General features: G+C 37.8%; 3 protein-coding genes and 1 long non-coding RNA gene across 4 annotated transcripts; 1 reads left to right on the top strand and 3 right to left on the bottom strand.

The window, feature by feature from the left end:
- Positions 1-2,625: 2,625 nt before the first annotated feature.
- On the bottom strand, positions 2,626-4,261 carry LOC105443233 (uncharacterized protein K02A2.6-like). Its single transcript, XM_011676182.2, has 2 exons — positions 3,897-4,261; positions 2,626-3,850 (listed from the first exon to the last, which is right to left on the bottom strand). Exons 1-2 carry the CDS (start codon positions 4,259-4,261, stop codon positions 2,626-2,628), a joined length of 1,590 nt encoding a protein of 529 aa, XP_011674484.2.
- A 5-nt stretch (positions 4,262-4,266) lies between these two features.
- On the bottom strand, positions 4,267-6,429 carry LOC100888179 (uncharacterized protein K02A2.6-like). Its single transcript, XM_003729056.1, has 2 exons — positions 4,569-6,429; positions 4,267-4,499 (listed from the first exon to the last, which is right to left on the bottom strand). Exons 1-2 carry the CDS (start codon positions 6,427-6,429, stop codon positions 4,267-4,269), a joined length of 2,094 nt encoding a protein of 697 aa, XP_003729104.1.
- Positions 6,430-11,161: 4,732 nt separating this feature from the next.
- LOC115921128 lies at positions 11,162-13,642 on the bottom strand. The gene is made up of 2 exons (XM_030978240.1): positions 12,214-13,642; positions 11,162-12,091 (listed from the first exon to the last, which is right to left on the bottom strand). The coding sequence occupies exons 1-2, from the start codon at positions 13,374-13,376 to the stop codon at positions 12,031-12,033; spliced, it is 1,224 nt and encodes a 407-aa protein (XP_030834100.1). The 5' UTR covers positions 13,377-13,642; the 3' UTR covers positions 11,162-12,030.
- Positions 13,643-19,331: 5,689 nt separating this feature from the next.
- LOC115921127 lies at positions 19,332-20,505 on the top strand. Its single transcript, XR_004062756.1, has 2 exons — positions 19,332-19,380; positions 19,885-20,505. It is a non-coding gene; the product is annotated as an uncharacterized LOC115921127 (long non-coding RNA).
- Positions 20,506-23,909: the final 3,404 nt, after the last annotated feature.

Raw genomic sequence — 23,909 nt, 5'->3', positions numbered from 1 at the left:
AAATGTCGATATTCAGTTATACTTGAATCTATTTATTTATAATGCCATTCTGAAATAAGATAATATGGAAAGTAAACTGTAGTTGTCTAATATGTTAAAATGCAATTTATAAATATGTGTCCCTCATTTCGAAACATCCAGTTGATGACAAAAACATTTATAATACAATTACTGACTGATATAGATACTGAGATAATGTATACACTGCATACAAAGCTACTTAACTATTGCCCATCAAGTTGGAATAATTATTTTACGTCTTTTCATGAATATGATGAAGTAATTGGGATATTATAGGTTATGCTGGACAGATATTAAACGTTCTTGTCCGTTAAGATCTGTAATTTTCAATGTAAACGTCATGGAGATTAATCGTTAAACTTGTGAGAAATTTTAGATTTTTTTTCCTATACAATATAAGCCATGATGTCTTAACCAATTTGGGAACTGACGCCCCAAACCCCACAATGTTCCAATTATATGGATACGAATGTACATAATAGAATATCTTCTAATCAATTTGAATAGAAAAGCACACTGAATATATACTAACCGCATCACCAACGTAAGAGGCCTGTAAAGAGTCAATATTTCATAAAACTTATTTGTATTAATCTCAATATCTCAAGAGCTGACAAAAACTTTGAAATCGATTCATGAGCTTTTTGGATGAATAAACTCGACTTACAATATAAGGCATATGCATATCATGTACACTACAATTTAGTTATCTCTATGCACCACAAACTGACATAAATCATGCTAATATAATATGATTCGTATATCTAATAAAAATCCGAAATTGAGATTTGCTGGTCTCATCTATGTCATGCGATTTAGGAATTTCTCTCCTTAATATCCAAACATCCAGTTACAAAACAAAATCATTTATTCCCCTTACAGAGTTTTTGAGAAAAAATAGATATTACGATAATGTAGATACTGTATTATGTGTAAACTACACTGTCGCCAAAGAAGTTGGAACGATTGTCTTATCTCTCTTCATGAGCATGATGAAGCGATTGTGACAAATTTAGTTATTCTTAACAGATAAAGTTCATGTCATGTTAGATCTGTATTGCCCTAAGTGAAAATCATTGGGATTGATCGATAACATTGTGAGGAGAAATAAATTGTATATTTTAAGAATAAGCCATGATGTCAAAAACAAATATATCCGTTTGCTATATGATCTACTCTTGTACGCTGATGTAAATGATATTTCCGGTTCATTGGTCGTAATATATTTCGAAAAGGCGTTTGACTCGATTTTTCATGACTTTAAAACAAAGGTTTTACATTACTTTAATTTTGGTCTTTCGATTATACAATGGTTTTACGATTTGTAAAAAAAATCCAGTCGTGTATAATGGTAAATGGACCTCTAACACCAAGATTAAAAAAATAGTCTGTCGCCAAGGAGATCCATTGTCTCCTTAGATTTTTGTTTGTGTGCTGAAATACTAGGACTTTTGTTTATAAAATCCAACTCCGTTATTGGAATTGAAATATCTGATAAACATTCGAAATTGTTTCAGTATGCAGATGATACTTTACTTAATACTCTAAATGGTACTTCTGCTGAATTAAATGTTGTATTGAACATTTTAGATGAATATGCAACACTGTCCGGGTTTAAAAGTAAACATTCATCAGACACGTGCGATAGGGATTGGACAACACATAAATACAAGAGATAAGATACTTTTAAATCGAAATTCAATCTGTTTGTTTAACGAATACTTCAGATATCTAGGAACCCACTTGGAACAGATTGACAAAGGTCGGTATACCATAATTTTAATGAAAGAATCGCAGAATAAAGAGTCAAATGACATCATCGTTAACACGATATATCACTGTGAAATGAACAGTCATCGTAGTCAAAGTATTGTTGATTTCTTATTATGTCTCTTCCTAATCCTAGTGACAATTTGTGAAGAAAAATAAATGCCATGTTTTATAATTTTATGTGGGAAGAGAACCCTGATAAAGTAAGCAGAATTCAGATGTTACAGAAATATTCAGATGGAGGTGTTAAAATTATATACACGCATTGTCAATCGTTAACAATTTCTTTGGTTGAGAGGATCTTTAAAGGGTCAATTGATAGTAATACACTTTGGGTGCTTTCAATCGACACTTTTTCACCCTCAATCTAGACTGACGATTTTCAAAGACGTTAAGTTTAAAACACGGTTGCGTTCAAGCGATTTTTCGTCGGTCGTAAAAATCAACGTGTTTAAAACACAAAAAAGAAACGCTGAAAATCGTTTTTTATCGTGATTCTGCAGAATCGTAGAATAACAGAATATCATTTTTTTCTTCAAATGGAATTATATATTTGACTTATATGACAAAAGTAGGGAATCATACTGTTCATTAGGGTTCCAGTGTACCATTGATGTTGGATTGCGTTGGTTCCAATGAAAGGTTGTGCAGCGTATACTATTTACAAATGACTTGCTATTTTAAGTTGATTCTAGTCCCAGTGAAAGAATTTTACTTTTGTAACTGTTTCAAACTTGGTTCGATGGCATTTAATGTCAGACGACAAAGGATAGTACAGTCAGATTGGTATAGTAACGAGAGAGTGGCTTTTAATACTGATGGGGCCATCTGATCCTATTCCCAGTTAAACATGTTGGGAATAGGATCAAGTGTATCTGACGTGGATGAGGTCGCTCTGAGATGTTCTCTGTTTCTACGAAGTGTTTGACCATCACAGCGAACTTCATATGAGCGATCGTCTAGTTTCTTCAGGATCACCGCTTTCTTCCATTTCTTTCTATGGTTGAATGGTTTCACACGTACAGTTGCTCCAAGTGGAAGATCCTTGAGCTTCCTTGTATTTCTGTTGAAATACTTCTCCTGTCGTCTCTGGTTTGAATTGAGTTTCTCGACATCAGGTCCTGAGTCACGATCAGGCATCAACAACTGAGTTGTGGTGGGTAGGAGTGTACGTGTTCGTCTACCCATGAACCTTTGCGCAGGACTGGTCTGGGTACCTTGAGTTGGTGTATTACGAACGTTGAGACAGGCTAGATCAACGTTATCTCCAGTGTCCTTGCATTTGGTAAGCAGTCTTTTGGCAGTCTTAACAGCAGACTCTGCCTTGCCATTTGCCTTGCTGTTGTGAGGTGAGATGGTGTTATGCTTGATTCCCATCTCTTTGGCAAACTCAGCAAAGTCCCTTGAAGAGAAAGGAGGTCCATTGTCTGAGACAATGATCTCTGGCACTCCATAGCGTCCGATGTGACGTTTCAGTCGCTTGATAACTGCGGGGGCAGTCGTCCTCTGTAGCTTTTCTATCTCAAAGAAATTGGAGTAGTAACAGACCATAATGAGATAGTTCTCGTTATCATGATGGAAGAGATCGAATCCAATTCTTGACCATGGCCTGTCAGATATAGGATGAGACATCAAAGGTTTGGCAGGTTGAGAGACTGAGTTTTCTTGACAGGTCTCGCATGTCTGGATCCACTCCTTTATCTCCTTGTTCATACCTGGCCAATAGACATATTCACGGGCTCTTCTCAAAGTTCCTTCGACTCCATTGTGGCCAATGTGTAACTCCTCCTTGATCTGTCGCCTCATCTGCTTAGGGATTACCAGCCGTTCTCCCTTGAAAATCAGATCATCTGTCACCGAAAGTTCATCTCTAAAACTGAAGTATGGAGTCAGTGACAAAGGAAGCTTTGTCTTGTTGTCTGGCCACCCATCAAGTATGGTGTCTTTGAGCTGGGAGAGAGTTGGATCTTGGGTAGTCTGTCTCTTTATCTCAGCTATCTTGTCATCAGGGAGAGACAAGAGTTTGACAGCATTCACCACCTCTAGATCATGCTGTCCGCTCTCATACGGAAGAGAAGCACGGCTTAGTGCATCATCCAAGATACCTTTTAAGGTATTTCACTTCAACATCATACGCCATGGCGCGTAGTAACATTCCTTGTAGGCGTTTGGGAGCTTTGTCCAGGGCCTTCTTCACAATGCACTCCAGTGGTTTGTGGTCACTATATACTGTTGTCTTACGACCAAAAGTGAACTGATTCCACTTTTCCAGTGCAAAGACTATTGCTAGCATCTCCTTCTCAATGACAGAGTATCTGGTCTCAGGATCACTCAGCATCCTACTGGCATATGCTATTGGTTGACCATCCTGTAGCATCACAGCACCTAACCCTGTAGCACTGGCATCAGTTTGGATTTGAAGTGGCTTGCTTTGGTTGTAGAACGCCAACACAGGAGCTTGTATCAGCATCTCTTTCAGCAACCTAAAGGCTTTGTCATGGTTGGAGTCCCAAGTCGACGCAGAGTTGTTGTGGGTAAGTCATTGAGAGGCTTCATGACATCAGATAGTTTGGGCAGATACCTGGCCAAATAATTGACCATGCCACGTAAGCGATGGATGTCATCCTTGCAGGTTGGAGAACTCATGTTCAGGATTGCATCGATCTTGGATGGATCAGCTTTCAGTCCAGAGTTGGATACTATGTGGCCTAGGAACGAAATTTCCTTCAGTCAAAATTGGCATTTCTCCTTGTTCAACACTATGCCAACAGTTTGACATCTCTGTAGAAGACTCTGTAGTCGGGTATCATGCTCAGCATCACTGTTACCCCAGATTATGATGTCATCTGCCACACATCGTACCCCTTGAAGACCATCCAGTGCTAGATGAAGTCTCTTTTGGAAGATTTCGCTGCTAACCTTCAAGCCAAATGGTAGACGTTTCCATTTATACCTTCCCCATGGTGTTGCAAAGGTAGTTAGCAGACTTGAGTCGTCGTCAAGAACACAGTGCAAATATCCATCTTTGAGATCACAGATGGAGAAGACCGTTGCATTGGACAGTTGAGGCAGGATATCATCGAGAACAGGCAGAGGATAATGTTCTCTTTTCAGCACGAGATTGAGTGGTCTAGGGTCTAAGCACACACGCACTTTACCAGATTTCTTCTGTACAACAGCCATCTGGCTTACCCAGTCAGTCGGAGAACTTACTTCCTCAATCAGGTCTCTTGTCTGCAGTGCATCAAGTTCATCCTTCACAATACTTCTCAAGGATTCTGGTATCACTCTAGCAGGACGAACACTAGGGGTAGCATCATCCATAACAGTCAGATGAACATCGTTCCCCGGCAGAGTACCAGTCACAGAGGATGAGAAGACCACAGGATACTCTTTGTGAAGATTCTCAGGAGCTAGGTTGCAGACATTCTCAGGAAATATGTTGTGGACTATTTCCATAGATTCGTAGTGAACAGTGATAAGCTGCATCTTCTCAGAAGCTGTTTTGCTTAGCAGTGGAGTCAGATCCTCCTTAACTATGACATAGTCAATCCTGTACTTTTTTTTCCAGTAGCTGGATTCCTTGTCATGGATGCATTCATTTCTCACTACATCTTCTTCAGACAGAAACTTCTGTGGGAGAACACTCACTGTTGCTCCAGAGTCCAACTGGAACTGTACTCTTCGACCATTTAGTAGCATGTTGCAAAAAATTGGTCCATCTTCAGGACTTACTGTATTTATCTGTACAACACTGATACTTTCAGTGGAGGAGTACTCATCATCTTCGAGTTGGTGAACACTCTTGGAAGTACACACTGCAGATCCCTTGAAGTGATTGGGCTTATGGCACACATTGCACTTTTGACCCCATGCAGGGCAGCATTCCTTCTTCATTTCGTGTGATTTATTACAGAACTTGCACTTTTTGAGCTCTTTCGGCTTCTGCTTTACAAACTTCTGCTTTCCACTTCCAGTTTTAGCATGTTTAGGGAAAGGTTTTCGATTCACCCTGTTGATTTCCTCACTTTTCAACGCCTTCATGTGAGTAGACGTCGCTTCAACTGCTTTACAAACATCAATGGCAGTAGAGAGGTCAAGATCAGATTTGGAGATGAGTAGTTCTCGCATACGATCATCACGTACTCCCAGTAGAACACGATCAACGAGCAATTTGTCATTCATGCAGTCACAGAATCCACACGTCTTACTCATTGTACGCAGAACTGTCACATACTGTTCAATAGATTCACCATCTTCCTGACTGCGTTGATTGAACTTGAATCTTTCAAAGAATTCTCTGCTCTCACCAAGGAAATGTTTATCAAACTTATCCAGTATCACAGAGCATTTCACACTTTCAGCGGCATTAGCAAACTTCATGCCGTTGTAGACACGCAGACAATCTTGTCCCACACTGTGCAGTAGTAGTGCAGTTTGGTACCGATCTGGTTGTTTGGAGAGGTTTGTGAGAATAGTGTAGTTGTCCCATTGCTGTCTCCAGATTTTCCACCCTTCAACTAGACCTACATTTCCCGCAGCCGCATGGAAATGACCAGGGGGTTGGACAGAAGGCTTTACGAAATGGGCCCCTTGCAAATCACCCTCAGTACCGTCAGGAGACACAGTGTCAGGCATGTTGTACACCACAGCAAACAATTCAGACAGAGATCTCGAATTTCAATGCTTTGCATGCAAGTAACACTACACAAACTTACATGAGTGGGGCTGACTATACGTTGAGTTGACTCTCAAAGTAAACAGGTGAATTCCAGTTCATAACACGGTATGCAGACGCATAATAGAGTTATAGGTGTATTACAAACACTTTCCTACATGGATTTACAAACTTTCACCGCTGTCATCATGTTTCAAACTTGGTTCGATGGCATTTAATGTCAGACGACAAAGGATAGTACAGTCAGATTGGTATAGTAACGAGAGAGTGGCTTTTAATACGTGCCTTCACGGTTGTTTCATCGCAAAGCATGCCGGGACATAATTCTAGTCCATTTTCACCTTCGCCGTGATCAGCTGTCCTGTTGCAAACAACGGGATTCTTATCGAATCAACATCATAATCTTGTACATAGTCCGCTATTCTGCAGTGATTTTCTTCCAATCCAGTATCATATGTACGGTAAGAAAACCAAAGTTTGTAGTTATTCATTTTTATGACTAATAAAGCTGATAATACGACGTAATGAGAGTGGGCCGAGATCCAACTTTAGTAAATGTAGGCCTAGATCTAGTCCCATATGTTCAAATGTGTGTGCATTTTAAGTAGACTGATTGTCTTTTAAGCTGCTTAAGTACACTCGTCTCGTGTTTTAGGTAGAAATGTACAGTAATATGAGATTTATGTCTCATGAAATATGAATAGACTTTCTAGATCCTATAATTGATAATGGAATAGGGTCTACTAGAATGGCCGACAGTTAGGCCTAGATAGTAGAAAGTGATTGCAATTAGAAATTATAAATGTAAGAAAGTAAAAGAGGCCATGAAAACGATAGATTTTTTCGATCTGGATCTGAATATAATAGTCTGATATCAATGAGCTCTACTTGAGGATCTACATGACGGGGGCGTACGGAGGATTTTTTCGAGGGGGGGGGGGGCGGGGGGTAAAATTTGAAAATCACGCAGTCAATTTCACAACGACTCGGCCAGCCGGTGAATAAGCCGGGGGTGGTAAGAGCACCTTTTTTTTTCCTTCTTTTTTTCCCCAAAAATATGAAATTTGGGAGACCGATATTTTGTTCAGTTGGTGGGGGATAAGGTCACCTTTTTTGGGTCACCCTTTAGCACAAAAAATGTTTAATAATTTTTGTTATTAAAAAAGTGAGGGGGGGGGTTCCTCAAAAACACACACACACATAGTCTAAACAAAATTGGAGGAGGGGGGGGGGGGTTCAACCCCCGAAACTCCCTCCCCTCTGCATACACGTCTGCTACATGATCTAGTGTTGAAGAAGTGATGAGGGTTCTTTGGTCACAAACTTAAATTTGATTTTCTTTTCCCTTTTATTTATCAGTTGCAGCATCATCGAACACTATGACCCATGAATCAGAAGATAACGTAGATGCTACGAGAGAGCTCATTTCACAATGGACAACAGAAGTGTTACGTGACTTTCTACAAGGAGGGGACTCAAGCTTGGAAATCGAGTACCGGTAGTCATTATTTTATGGGTGTTCTCTGCCTTGACTCTGGGGGTACTGTTCAGCCATCCGAGGTAGAGATAATTGGACGATGGATGGAGAGGGGGCGGGGGGGGGGGGGGGAGAAAGGCATGCAGACTGCAGAGCTGGTCGTCTACTATGTATAGAGACATTTGTGTGTACCTAGTAGATAAGGACCCTCCATCACTAGAGGGAAGAATGAGAGACTACAAAGAGGGAAAGGCATTTAGTTATTTTGCCAGTTTCTGGTTAGGGAGATATTGTTTTCATCTCGTGGGAGAAAGCGGTCTGTAATTCAAAATCATTTGATACTTGAATAAATTTAGTTCATTTTCTAGACTGTTTCATGTCAAACCGTTGATTCTACTTTCTTGTGAGTATAGTCAGAGAGATAGAGAAGTAACACGAGTAAAGAATGAAAAAGAAGCTAATATTTGAACGAGGAGGAGAAAATGGAGATTACGTTGTTGCCCATAGAGTTGGAATAATTGTTCTTACCACTTTTTATTAAATGATTGTGACCATTTGGTTTATTGTTTGTACATAAAGGTCATATGTTATAAGAACTGTATTGATCAATCTAAAGAGTCTTATAGATTGATTAATACAGTTTTGAGATGATGATGATGATTGTGATGATGAACGAGAAGGAGAAGAGGAGGAACATATCATGAGTTGATGGAGAAAAGATTGATAGAGGGGTTATCATTACAGAGAGAGAGAGAAAGAGAGATGGACTAACATGAGGAAGGGAGAGCAAGAATGGAGGCTATGACATAGGGGAAGAGATAGAAATCCAAATTATATTTATACTAACATTTACTAAATTAGAATAGTAAATTAGAAGATAAAGCTAAAGGAAAGAATGCAAACTAAAATTAAGCAAAGACCATCACAATATCGTTTACATTATAATATAAATTAAGTAAAGGTACATGGAAACGTGTACATTTGTAAAATTTAATCTCTTGTTCTCTTAGATCTTCCTCTTCACACCTAATTCTTGCTCTCCCTCTCTATCTCTCCCTCCCCTCTCTGTCTCTTTCTCTCTCCTCTCTCCTTATTATCACTCTTTCTCTTTCATTAAGCGTCGACATCTCTCTCGATGCCTCTCTCTGTTTCTATGATTTTTCTCTCGTTAAATATTTAAAACATCAGGTCTGTCTGACCTTCCTCTCTTGAATAAATCATGAATAACTTCAACTCGGCGTCCTACATACAGTAATGATTGCTTAGTACTCATCTACAACCTTCTCTGTGTTGTTTTATTTTATTGATAAAATAAATAAAACCATGAGATGAATACAAGTTAGATCAATATCAACAGGTTTAATGCAATGCATATAAGTTGACATCTTATGAAGAAGTAGTACCACCCCCGCCGCCCCCCCCTCCAGGAACGGGAACGGAGGTACCGCATGCGTGTTCCCAAAATCTCTGGCTCGTAACAAAGAAAAAGATCTGCCCGTATTGACTTTACACACTGGACTTTTGCTGAGAAGGGGGGGGGGTACCACCTTTAATGCAAACACATTTAAAGGGATCGGGTAACTTACTCTCAGATTCTGAAACAAAATCCTGGATTTAGCTCATGCTGCAATGATAAATTTAGGTCAGTCAGGAACTCAATGACTTTTACAATCCGATCGCCTGTCTGATTATCAAGATATTTACGATTGGAAATCGAAACCAAATTTTGTGTTTGCCAAACGGTTTTCATAACACTACAGTTTATTGGGGAAAACGAGTATGGTAAAAGGGTCAAACAAAGATTTTTACTTTTTAGAGGCACTTCTTGATCATTTTGAAGCACAATTTTGTTAGGGCTTCAGTATTAATACACCACAGTGGCGTAGACAGGTTCGTACACCTGGGGGGGGGGGATGACTCAGGGGCGGATCTAGCTTTTTGCTAAGGGGGGGGGGGTTGACCAAAATATTGACGATGCGGAGCATCGTCCACGAGCCGCGAAGCGGCGAGCCGATTTTTTTTGGGGTGTTTATTTGAACCCCGTAAGTGATGTTTTCCTGGCATCTATTAACACATGTAATGGAGACCATAAAAAGCAGTGCATAATAACGTCTTTTTAAATCAAGTAACAGTTAAATACACAGTTATATCCAGAGTTATCATGTGTTTGGTTAAGTTACCAGATGAGTTGAATATCTTCTCACAATATTTGCACTTGAAAGGGTTTCTCTCCAGCGTGCGTTCTTTTTTCTTTCTTTTTTTCTTTTGTTTTCTTTTTTTTTTCCCTTTTTTTTGTTTTGTTTGTTTTTTTGGGCCGCCCAAGGGGGGGGGGTTTAAACCCCCTAAACCCCCCCCCCCGTAGATCCGCGCCTGTTTAATCTTGTGGTTATCTTGTGGTTTCCAAACCACAAGATAACCACAAAATACTTGTAAGATTTTCTTTTTTTTACCGTCTGAATTGGCTTTCACCGTGTGAATGCGGCTAATAACAATAAACACAATTACAATAATGATGAGGATTATTATTATCATCATCATAATTATTATTATTATTAATATTATAATTGTTATCATTATTATTATTACTATTATTATCATCATTATGACTTATTAAGTAAGCAAATATCATTCCCCAAAACCTGGGGGGGGGGGATGATTGTACATGCCATCCCCCTCATCCCCCCGTTGTCTACGCCCCTGATACACCATATCACAGACACTGGTAGCACGTAGGGCCATACGTCCATCTCGGTTTAAACATTGTTATACATTGTTAAACAATGCATTTTACAATACCTTTACAACATACACCATACACCATTTGCTGTCACATGGTTTGGAAATCACATTACAGATAATAATTCTACAACTGTGAGGTTTCACCTGTCGTCATTTGATACCCGAAGGAACACTTTTTTAGGGGCTAAATCTAATTTTTTCACAAGGCAAAATAACTATATGCCTTCCCCTCTTTGTAGTCTCTCATTATTTTTCCCTCTAGTGATGGAGGGTCCTTATCCAGTAGGTACATACAAACATAGTAGGCCAGTTCTGCATGCCTACCCCCACCCCCCAATTATTATTATTATTATTATTATTATTATTAGGCATTTAGCTACGCTATTCATAGTACACTATATCACAGCGCTTACAAATAATAACCACAAATCATAACATAACATAACATTGAACAAACAAAAAAATAGCGAATCAAGTAGGAAATAAATAGGTTTTAAGGAGTTTCTTAAAAACATCCACTGATGCAGCAGCTTTGATACTGGAGGGAAGTTTATTCCACTCCTTAGCTGCTGCAACAGTGAATGTGCGATCTCCTGCCTTACTACGAGCCACATGAAATGTCAGTCGAAAGGGGTCTGCATTGGAGCGAAGGTTTGTACGTACAGGTTGATACAACTCAAGACAGTCACTAAAATACTCTGGTGCCTGATCATGAAAAAATTTGTATACAAATAAAATAATCTTAAAAACAATCCTCTGTTTGATTGGCAACCAATGAAGGGATGTTAGTAGAGGCATGGCATCGTGACGACGGTCTAAACGAAAAATAATACGAGCCGCCCAGTTCTGTAAACTTTGAAGTCTTCTTATATATGTTTGAGGGACTTCTGTAAGCAACCCGTTACAATAATCCAACCGGGAAAGAACATGGCTGCGAATCACATGATGACATGCATCTTCAGATACATACTTCCTAATCTGTGATACATTCTTCAACTGATATCGTACAGATTTACAAAGCTGGTCTATTTGGTTAGACATGGACATATTGCAATCAAAAATGACACCAAGGTTCTTGACCGAAGTAGATGGTGCAATCTGGGTGGTTCCGAATGTAAGATTAGCATCATTAATGTTTCCCAAGTTGTGTTTGGAGCCGATTACCAAAAACTCTGTCTTTTCCTCATTTAGTTTAAGCTTATTCCTTCCCATCCACATACTTATATCTGTGACACAATCTGAAAGAGTTTTTAATGCAGTATTTAAGCCATTAGGTTGCTTAGGGTTAAATGTAACATACAACTGTGTATCATCAGCGTAAGTGTGATATGAAACGTTATAATGTCTAGCGATGTCTGGGACAGGCAAAGTATATATAGTATATCCTATGGGTCCAAATACAGATCCTTGAGGGAGACCTACTTTGTTAGAAGCTACTACTGACTGTTTCCCCCTAATTTCAACACATGTGGACCAGTCTTCCAAATATGACCTAAACCATCTCAGAGCTGCACCCTCGATTCCTAGCCTTGTTGATAACCGACATATTAAAATATGACGGTCAATAGTATCGAAGGCTGCTGAAAGATCTAATGACAACAATAAAACTACTCGACCTTTATCCATAGCAGACAGAATATCATTTTTTACTTTGATAAGTGCGCTTTCAGTACTATGATAGGGTCTATATGCAGATTGGTTAGGATCCCACAATCTATTTTCATTCATGTGATCCGTGAGTCTACGACAAGCAACTTTCTCAATGAGCTTTTCCAAGAAACTTAAATTTGACACAGGTCTATAATTTGACAAGCAGTCTTTATCAAGATTTTGCTTCTTGATAAGAGGTCTAATTATGGCTGACCTAGCTGCAGAAGGGAATGTACCTGTTTGTAATGATGAATTAACAATATTTGTCAATACAGGAAGAAGACAATGTACATGTTCTTTTAAAAACCAAGTTGGAATGGGATCCAAACTACATGACTTACTAGGAGAAGCCAGAATAATTTTCAATAACTCATCTTCAGTTGTAGGATCTAAACACGAAAATGATTTTACATGCACTTGATTATACATATCCGGATCAAATGTAGAAATGTGCTGTTCATCATTAATGCTGCCCTGAATCTTCTTTATTTTATCACCAAAGAATGTTAAAAAGTTATTACATAATGTCTCAACTGAGTCGTGTACAGGAAGAGATGGTATCTTTCTATTCAACAAATAATCAACTGTCTTGTAGAGATCCTTATTTTCACACGAGGATAGAGTACTATGAAAATACGCTATCTTTGTGCGACAAATCAGATTTGATGAATAACGTTGTTTGTCCAAGAATTCATCTCGATCAACATCAGATTTAGTCTTTTTCCATTTTCGTTCTGCTCGACGTTTCTCACGACGTGCCAAATGAATGTCATCGTTGTACCACAGCATCCTTCGTCGTACAGGGCGTTCTTTTGAGGTTGGAGGGGCAGATTCGTCCAGAAGTGATTGCATAGTTTCATTGTACCACTTGAACCCAGATTCAGGATCTCCTTGGTGGTTAAAATCCAAAATTGACTCACACAAAGCTGTCAAGAATATTTCCTTGTTGATTGCTTTAAAATTTCGAGATATTGTGAGAATCTTTTGTGGTTGCGGTAAAGGTATGTCTAATTGAACATCAATAACAAAATTATCAGACATTTGTACATCATAGATATTACATTTCTTAATTAAGGATTCCGTCTCTCTTGTGAATACCAAGTCCAATGTGTGACCATGCGAATGAGTTGGACCTATGACATGCTGATGAAGACTGGCGGAGGATGTCGCTTGAAGAAAGGCACTGACGTCTGGTTTGGCAGGTAGATCCACGTGGAAGTTGAAGTCTCCAAGCACAAGTAATTTGCCTGGAAGGACTGATAAATCGGTTAGAAAACTCTCAAACTCATTCAGGAAGTCTGGAACAGTTAGTCAATTTGCAGTCGAAGGTGGTGGACGGTAGATGGTAGACGGTAGATGACAATCCATCCATTGTCCAGTTCCTCACAGTGTCTACCTCGGATGGCTAAACAGCTACCGCGTCAAGGCAGAGAACACCCATAAAATAATGACTACCGGTACTCGATTTCCAAGCTTGAGTCCCCTCCTTGTAGAAAGTCACGTAACACTTCTGTTGTCCATTGTGAAATGAGCTCTCTCGTAACATCTACATGCACGTTATCTTCCGTTTCATCGGCCGTGTTCGATAATGCTGCAACTGATAAATATAAGGGAAAAGACAATCATATTAAGTTCGTGACCACAAGAATGATTGTAACAAAAGAATCCTTATCACTTCTTCAACACGTAGATGCTCAAGTTGAGCTCATCGATATCAGAATTTATATCCAGATCCAGATCGACAAATCTATCATTTTCATGGCCTCTTTTACTTTTTTACACTTAATTGCAATCACTATCTAAATGTCAGCCATTCTAGTAGACCCTATTCCATTATCAATGATAGGATCTAGAAACTAAAAAGTCTATTAATATTTCATGAGACATAAATCTCATATTACTGTACATTTCTACCTAAAACACGAGACGAGTGTACTTAAGCAGCTTAAAAGACAATCAGTCTACTTAAAATGCACACACATTTGAACATACGGGACTAGATCTAGGCCTACATTTACTAAAGTTGGATCTCGGCCCACTCTCATTACGTCGTATTATCAGCTTTATTAGTCATAAAAATGAATAACCACAAACTTTGGTTTTCTTACCGTACAAATGATACTGGATTGGAAGAAAATCACTGCAGAATAGCGGACTATGTACAAGATTATGATGTTGATTCGATAAGAATCCCGTTGTTTGCAACAGGACAGCTGATCACGGCGAAGGTGAAAATGGACTAGAATTATGTCCCGGCATGCTTTGCGATGAAACAACCGTGAAGGCACGTATACTGATGGGGCCATCTGGCGCCCTCTTTTGATTGAAGCTTTACATGTGTTCTTCTAAAATCTCAGAAACAATATTGACACAGTAACGACCAAATTAAAACTGGTGTACATTTAAATTGTGAGTGTAGGCATGTCAATGTAGAATTTCCAGGCCAAATTCGCGAATTTTTCATTCAATTTAACTTGTCTTATGTTCACATTCGACGGTTTTAGTGCTGTAAGGTATATCCCTGGCTTATCTTTCCTTTTCTAGTTTTCAAATCTATAAAGTTTTCGTAAGAATATATATATATATGTACGTCTCATTCAATTTATTGAACAATGTGCTTCTTTCGCTATTTTGTCTTTCGATTTGGCGCAACACAATTTTCTGACATCGTGACGGTGTACTTATATTATCCTAATTCATTTGTAGCATTCAAATTAAAGCTTAGCACTTAATCAATATACATTTCTCGTTTATTACACACTTTAAATAGCTCAATCTTTTTTTTTCAATATTGTTTTTTCATGTGTATTTCATCACATTCTATTTTCCTGCATTAATAGACTTATTCTTATTACATTTATGTGATATTCATCAGCATTCAAGTTTGATTGTGAAGAAGAAAAAACGACTTGCATCTACGGACTTGATGGTCTCAATATGTTTGTAAATTTGCATGTAAGGAAGTTGTTTGTCTTGTGTTTCATCATAACTTTATCATAATTTCATCATAACGTCATTGTGGAGGAAGGGAACTATATTGTGACTGGGGTAGGGACTAGAGTCACACAATTTCAAAAATGTTAACGTGTGTGCATTTTCCCCCTAACATCCCTAACCTAACTACACATATTTCGAATACGAATGACAGGTTTTAATAGAAATGATAAAAATGACGCCTCGACATGTGACGATTAGTTTGGATGCTAATTGAGCAGTTCCTAAATTAAAAAAATAGATCTATGAAATCCTTCGACCAAAATTCTATATTAAATACAAAAACGTGTAAATTGAATGATAATTTGCATGGCAAAGCCGATCTGCGCTAAGTAAAAGGCAGAGTAATTAATTTCGAATGACGAACTCGAGAATTTCGCCAGGAAATCCTTCAATACGTTGGATAGCTTAGAGGCCTGGATCTTGACTAAAACTGGTGAGAGATTAACATTGTTTTACCTCAAAATAAACTATTTGGATATACAGGTAAGAGTAACATTGCACTTAACTGTATCCTGATTATAATGAGACAAACGATACAAAGTGTGATTGCCGATTTCAGTATTATCAAAGCATTAATACAAAACTAGTATTACAATAAAAAATATATTTCAAAGTAGAACTCTAAACAAGGTAAATTTGCAAAATGTCGTTTCGGTTGAAAAATCTTTTTTACCGAGTGATTATCATATGCGTTTTGTTTGTATTGATCAAACTGACAGTTAATTGATTTCCTTAATTTCACTGCATATTTGATTGTATATTGTAAACCGCTACAGTAATTGATGTTGAATTACGTATTTTTTTTTTTCATGTTGATTTGAGAATCAATAAAATCCCTGTGGATGGAAAAATATTTAAAAACAATACAAAGTCATGTCTCACACAATTCAGGAAAAGATACAAACATAAAAGAAAAAAAGCTAAATTGTACATAATAGCATTATTAAATTTTAATAATTCAAATTCAAAATGAATTAAAACTCTAAATCAACACACTTACTGGGAACCGGCTAATCCATATCCTACCGCCAGGTACCTGTTAAGAGTAACCATTCAAAGTAATTGTTAATTTTAATTTATCTAAAAATAATAAGAGTTGATGGAAAATGCAAAACTGATTCATGAACTTGTTTGATTGATAAACTTAACTCAAAACATAAGGTGTCTGCATATTATAAAAAACTACTATTCAGCAGTCTCTGTGCACCACAAATCGAAGTGAATCACAGTATTTTAATGCGAATCTGAAATAATACCTTATACCGAAGGTGAACTTCGGTGGTCTAATTTATAGCATGCAATTTTTGAATTTGACTCATTAATGTTTCCAAAAGTCCAGTTGTTAACAAAGAAAATGTATACCCTTATTAACGTTACTATGTCCCATTTGCAGGCCCAAAAATGAAAAGGTTTAATTCCAACGGCATTTGAAAGATAATACTAAGTTAGAACGTCCCTAAAAAATGGGGGCTTGAAAATATCTATAAGTGGGAAAATAACGACTATTAGTCGACTTAAGAGCTAAAAAGCCAGTAAGTAATGGTCTGATTTTCAGAACATTGTACCGAATGGTCGTACGTTTTATGCTGACACTTTTTTTTTTTTTTTGGTCTCGAAATTTCAAAATTTGACATTTTTCTTCTGGGGGGGGGGGGGGTAAGGTCACCTTATTTAGATTAGCCGTGGGTATATATATATATATATATTTTTTTTTTTTTATAATAAAAAAAACAAAACAAAAACAAAACAAAGGGCGGGGGGGGGGGTTTAGGTTTTTTTAGGGGTTTTTACATATATAAAAATACCAAGGGGGGGGGTTTGAACCCCCAACCCCCCCCCCCCCCTGCGTACGCCCCTGTTGGCGCCCATCACCTAAGTCACTGACCTGCTCCCGCTAGGGTGAATCAACTCCCTTACAATATTGATTAATATAGATACTACGATAATTTATACACTGTATAAGTCTATACTTATCTGCTGCCCATGAAGTTGAAATAATTGTTTTACGTCTTTTCGTGAATTGACTGTATTAACATGTTCATGTGCTCATATGCTCTCAGGAATGTACATATCAAAGTAAATATCATTGGGATTGATCGATAGACAATGTAAAATGGAAGTATGTTTATTCAGATTAATTTCGCCATATGACCGCATATGAGCAAAATGTAGTGAAATTGCTATTGATCTGAGTGATAGATGACATATCGACGGAACGTGTCATTTGAATGTTTGCATTACGTGCAGAACTTTATAATAGAAAGACTGAACAAAATTGCTCATTAACGTGACAAAAGTGGCCTTGCAATTGTTTCATGATATTTGAAAAACCGCAGATGTTTCAAATTCCAAGATTCAGGTATGCATTTGCACCGAAAATCGACTTGAATCACATTTTTATGATTAGATTCTGAAATATGCAAATCCCAAAGCGAACGGGGGGGGGGGGGGTTTAATCTTTTATGATGCAATTTATTAATGTGTCTACTTCATTTTTTTAACATTCAGTTTATAACAGAAACATGTTTACCTTTTTTAGAATATTGATTGGTATACATGTAGATACTACTGCGATGTATACATTGTATAGAATCCATACTACACTGTTACCCCTTAATTTGGAATAATTTGTGTACGTCATTGTATGAATTGAATATGATTCAAAAAAAATTTCTTGCTTGATAAACTTCATGTCCTCCCATAACGGTATCGGTCAATGTAAAAGTCATAGGGATTGATCAATAAACTTGTCAGAAGAAAAGATTTTATTTATCAAGAATATTTCCTGTCATAATCAATTTAGAAAAACAAGCCCCCCCCCCTACAAATGCTCCGATTGTAAGGCAATATTGTACATAAAATAATATTCTCTAATCAATGGTAATTAATATTAAAAATTGTATTAACACTATAATCGAGTATTAACTCACTGAACCACCAACGTCAGAGGCCTGTTTAGAGTAAAAAAAATGTATACAACTTTATTTCCAATTTATTTATACATCTTACAAAGAATAAGAGGTGACGAAAAAGGGGCAAATAACTTCCGAACTTGCTCAATGAATGAACTCCAATTTAAACAAAAGGGATGTGCCCACCAGATAAACTTCTCCTTATTTGTTAGATTAAATGTTTTAGATTAACTTTAACCTTAATTTAACATAGTCTTTGGGAATTCATGATTCAAAAAGTCTGCATCTAATTAGCCGATCCTAATCCCTATCATTTCCATCTTTGAATGCAGGTTTGAGGTTCGAATGTGTCATTGATTCGAAGAGGAGACTATTTATGTAGGATTATTCGGATTAAGTTTGCCACGTGACCAGAGTTCTATTTCGAGGTCATGTCATTTACTAAGCGGAGTTCGTTTTCCCAACGTCTGATAACAGTTTCAAATAGTTTTCAATATTCAAGAGATTAACTCTAAAACTGAGTATATACTTACTGGATCACCAACATCAGAGGCCTGTCAAGAGTAAATCATTTAGAAAAATGTTAATCTCAATTTATCCTAATGTCTTGAAAATAATAAGAGGTTACGAAAAATGGGAAAAGACTCCTAAACTTGTTTGATGAATAAAGTCAATTAAAAACATTAGACAGGTGCTTATCTTTCTTATTATAGAATGTTAATATGCGGTTAGACTAATGTTTATCTTAATATAACATGGTTTTGGGGAAAACGTTTGTTGGTGATTGGAAAAGTCTTCAGTTAAATCGCCGATTCCGATCCCTATCATTTCAATTTTTATATGAGCAAAATGTAGCATACATTACTACAAATCTAAGTGTTATAAATACGTCGATGGAAATTGTCCTATGAATATCAGCATTACGTGCATACTTTTATAGTTCAACAACTGAATACGTGCCTTCACGGTTGTTTCATCGCAAAGCATGCCGGGACATAATTCTAGTCCATTTTCACCTTCGCCGTGATCAGCTGTCCTGTTGCAAACAACGGGATTCTTATCGAATCAACATCATAATCTTGTACAAAGTCCGCTATTCTGCAGTGATTTTCTTCCAATCCAGTATCATTTGTACGGTAAGAAAACCAAAGTTTGTGGTTATTCATTTTTATGACTAATAAAGCTGATAATACGACGTAATGAGAGTGGGCCGAGATCCAACTTTAGTAAATGTAGGCCTAGATCTAGTCCCGTATGTTCAAATGTGTGTGCATTTTAAGTAGACTGATTGTCTTTTAAGCTGCTTAAGTACACTCGTCTCGTGTTTTAGGTAGAAATGTACAGTAATATGAGATTTATGTCTCATGAAATATTAATAGACTTTCTAGATCCTATAATTGATAATGGAATAGGGTCTACTAGAATGGCTGACATTTAGATAGTGATTGCAATTAAGTGTAACAAAGTAAAAGAGGCCATGAAAATGATAGATTTGTCGATCTGGATCTGGATATAAATTCTGATATCGATGAGCTCAACTTGAGCATCTACGTGTTGAAGAAGTGATAAGGATTCTTTTGTTACAATCATTCTTGTGGTCACGAACTTAATATGATTGTCTTTTCCCTTATATTTATCAGTTGCAGCATCATCGAACACGGCCGATGAAACAGAAGATAACGTGCATGTAGATGTTACGAGAGAGCTCATTTCACAATGGACAACAGAAGTGTTACGTGACTTTCTACAAGGAGGGGACTCAAGCTTGGAAATCGAGTACCGGTAGTCATTATTTTATGGGTGTTCTCTGCCTTGACGCGGTAGCTGTTCAGCCATCCGAGGTAGACACTGTGAGGAACTGGACAATGGATGGATTGGGGGGGGGGGGGGGGGGGGGGGGGGTGGGGGTAAGCATGCAGAACTGGCCTACTATGTTTGTATGTACCTACTGGATAAGGACCCTCCATCACTAGAGGGAAAAATAATGAGAGACTACAAAGAGGGGAAGGCATATAGTTATTTTGCCTTGTGAAAAAATTAGATTTAGCCCCTAAAAAAGTGTTCCTTCGGGTATCAAATGACGACAGGTGAAACCTCACAGTTGTAGAATTATTATCTGTAATGTGATTCCAAACCATGTGACAGCAAATGGTGTATGGTGTATGTTGTAAAGGTATTGTAAAATGCATTGTTTAACAATGTATAACAATGTTTAAACCGAGATGGACGTATGGCCCTACGTGCTACCAGTGTCTGTGATATGGTGTATTAATACTGAAGCCCTAACAAAATTGTGCTTCAAAATGATCAAGAAGTGCCTCTAAAAAGTAAAAATCTTTGTTTGACCCCTTTTACCATACTCGTTTTCCCCAATAAACTGTAGTGTTATGAAAACCGTTTGGCAAACACAAAATTTGGTTTCGATTTCCAATCGTAAATATCTTGATAATCAGACAGGCGATCGGATTGTAAAAATCATTGAGTTCCTGACTGACCTAAATTTATCATTGCAGCATGAGCTAAATCCAGGATTTTGTTTCAGAATCTGAGAGTAAGTTACCCGATCCCTTTAAATGTGTTTGCATTAAAGGTGGTACCCCCCCCCCCCCCTTAGCAAAAGTCCAGTGTGTAAAGTCAATACGGGCAGATCTTTTTCTTTGTTATGAGCCAGAGATTTTGGGAACACGCATGCGGTACCTCCGTTCCCGTTCCTGGAGGGGGGGGGGGGCGGCGGGGGTGGTACTACTTCTTCATAAGATGTCAACTTATATGCATTGCATTAAACCTGTTGATATTGATCTAACTTGTATTCATCTCATGGTTATATTTATTTTATCAATAAAATAAAACAACACAGAGAAGGTTGTAGATGAGTACTAAGCAATCATTACTGTATGTAGGACGCCGAGTTGAAGTTATTCATGATTTATTCAAGAGAGGAAGGTCAGACAGACCTGATGTTTTAAATATTTAACGAGAGAAAAATCATAGAAACAGAGAGAGGCATCGAGAGAGATGTCGACGCTTAATGAAAGAGAAAGAGTGATAATAAGGAGAGAGGAGAGAGAAAGAGACAGAGAGGGGAGGGAGAGATAGAGAGGGAGAGCAAGAATTAGGTGTGAAGAGGAAGATCTAAGAGAACAAGAGATTAAATTTTACAAATGTACACGTTTCCATGTACCTTTACTTAATTTATATTATAATGTAAACGATATTGTGATGGTCTTTGCTTAATTTTAGTTTGCATTCTTTCCTTTAGCTTTATCTTCTAATTTACTATTCTAATTTAGTAAATGTTAGTATAAATATAATTTGGATTTCTATCTCTTCCCCTATGTCATAGCCTCCATTCTTGCTCTCCCTTCCTCATGTTAGTCCATCTCTCTTTCTCTCTCTCTCTGTAATGATAACCCCTCTATCAATCTTTTCTCCATCAACTCATGATATGTTCCTCCTCTTCTCCTTCTCGTTCATCATCACAATCATCATCATCATCTCAAAACTGTATTAATCAATCTATAAGACTCTTTAGATTGATCAATACAGTTCTTATAACATATGACCTTTATGTACAAACAATAAACCAAATGGTCACAATCATTTAATGAAAAGTGGTAAGAACAATTATTCCAACTCTATGGGCAACAACGTAATCTCCATTTCTCCTCCTCGTTCAAATATTAGCTTCTTTTCATTCTTTACTCGTGTTACTTCTCTATCTCTCTGACTATACTCACAAGAAAGTAGAATCAACGGTTTGACATGAAACAGTCTAGAAAATGAACTAAATTTATTCAAGTATCAAATGATTTTGAATTACAGACAGCTTTCTCCCACGAGATGAAAACAATATCTCCCTAACCAGAAACTGGCAAAATAACTAAATGCCTTTCCCTCTTTGTAGTCTCTCATTCTTCCCTCTAGTGATGGAGGGTCCTTATCTACTAGGTACACACAAATGTCTCTATACATAGTAGACGACCAGCTCTGCAGTCTGCATGCCTTTCTCCCCCCCCCCCCCCCCCCCCCCCCCGCCCCCTCTCCATCCATCGTCCAGTTTATCTCTACCTCGGATGGCTGAACAGTACCCCCAGAGTCAAGGCAGAGAACACCCATAAAATAATGACTACCGGTACTCGATTTCCAAGCTTGAGTCCCCTCCTTGTAGAAAGTCACGTAACACTTCTGTTGTCCATTGTGAAATGAGCTCTCTCGTAGCATCTACCTTATCTTCTGATTCATGGGTCATAGTGTTCGATGATGCTGCAACTGATAAATAAAAGGGAAAAGAAAATCAAATTTAAGTTTGTGACCAAAGAACCCTCATCACTTCTTCAACACTAGATCATGTAGCAGACGTGTATGCAGGGGGGAGGGAGTTTCGGGGGTTGAACCCCCCCCCCCTCCTCCAATTTTGTTTAGACTATGTGTGTGTGTGTTTTTGAGGAAACCCCCCCTCACTTTTTTAATAACAAAAATAAATTAAATATTTTTTGTGCTAAAGGGTAACCCAAAAAAGGTGACCTTACCCCCCCCCCCCCCCCACCAACTGAACAAAATATCGGTCTCCCAAATTTCATATTTTCGGGAAAAAAAAGAAGGAAAAAAAAAGGTGCTCTTACCACCCGCGGCTTATTCACCGGCTGGCCGAGTCGTTGTGAAATTGACTGCGTGATTTTCAAATTTTACCCCCCGGCCCCCCCCCCCCCCTCGAAAAAATCCTCCGTACGCCCCCGTCATGTAGATCCTCAAGTAGAGCTCATTGATATCAGACTATTAAAGTCTCACCTCCCTGATTATATTCAGATCCAGATCGAAAAAATCTGTCGTTTTCATGGCCTCTTTTACTTTCTTACATTTATAATTTCTAATTGCAATCACTTTCTAGGCCTAACTGTCGGCCATTCTAGTAGACCCTATTCCATTATCAATTATAGGATCTAGAAAGTCTATTCATATTTCATGAGACATAAATCTCATATTACTGTACATTTCTACCTAAAACACGAGACGAGTGTACTTAAGCAGCTTAAAAGACAATCAGTCTACTTAAAATGCACACACATTTGAACATACGGGACTAGATCTAGGCCTACATTTACTAAAGTTGGATCTCGGCCCACTCTCATTACGTCGTATTATCAGCTTTATTAGTCATAAAAATGAATAACCACAAACTTTGGTTTTCTTACCGTACATATGATACTGGATTGGAAGAAAATCACTGCAGAATAGCGGACTATGTACAAGATTATGATGTTGATTCGATACGAATCCCGTTGTTTGCAACAGGACAGCTGATCACGGCGAAGGTGAAAATGGACTAGAATTATGTCCCGGCATGCTTTGCGATGAAACAACCGTGAAGGCACGTATTAATGGCGCATTTACGTAACAATAGTGACCTTGCGATTGCTTGGTTATTGTTGAAAACCGACGATGTTTCAAATTACAGTAAATACTACATCACTAAAAAATCACAGTAGTGTAAATTAGTTATTGAAACTCACAATGGACTTAGCTGATTTGTTAATACATTTCTACTTTTTATATCTGTGTTCGTAAAGCGATTTAATAAAACAATTGGACGTTTCTTTTTCAAAATAAAGAAAAGACATCATAGAAAATACCTGAGTCAATGTCAGTGGTCTTTTACCCTGTAATT

The sequence above is a fragment of the Strongylocentrotus purpuratus genome, unplaced genomic scaffold (assembly GCF_000002235.5).
Source record: "Strongylocentrotus purpuratus isolate Spur 01 unplaced genomic scaffold, Spur_5.0 spur5_scaffold_1, whole genome shotgun sequence".
Taxonomy (NCBI): domain Eukaryota; kingdom Metazoa; phylum Echinodermata; class Echinoidea; order Camarodonta; family Strongylocentrotidae; genus Strongylocentrotus; species Strongylocentrotus purpuratus.
This window is presented reverse-complemented; position numbering and strand designations above follow the sequence as displayed.

Excerpts from the sequence above, each read along its gene's own strand:
- LOC105443233 (XM_011676182.2), bottom strand. The coding sequence starts at position 4,261 with ATGCTGATACAAGCTCCTGTGTTGGCGTTCTACAACCAAAGCAAGCCA. Across the intron at positions 3,851-3,896 it reads GAAGTGAAATACCTTAAAAG|CGGACAGCATGATCTAGAGG; the intron begins GTATCTTGGATG and ends TCCGTATGAGAG.
- LOC100888179 (XM_003729056.1), bottom strand. The coding sequence starts at position 6,429 with ATGCCTGACACTGTGTCTCCTGACGGTACTGAGGGTGATTTGCAAGGG. Across the intron at positions 4,500-4,568 it reads ACAGAGTCTTCTACAGAGAT|GCCACATAGTATCCAACTCT; the intron begins GTCAAACTGTTG and ends TTTCGTTCCTAG.
- LOC115921128 (XM_030978240.1), bottom strand. The coding sequence starts at position 13,376 with ATGTCTGATAATTTTGTTATTGATGTTCAATTAGACATACCTTTACCG. Across the intron at positions 12,092-12,213 it reads ATATGTCGGTTATCAACAAG|GATCTGTATTTGGACCCATA; the intron begins GCTAGGAATCGA and ends GTCTCCCTCAAG.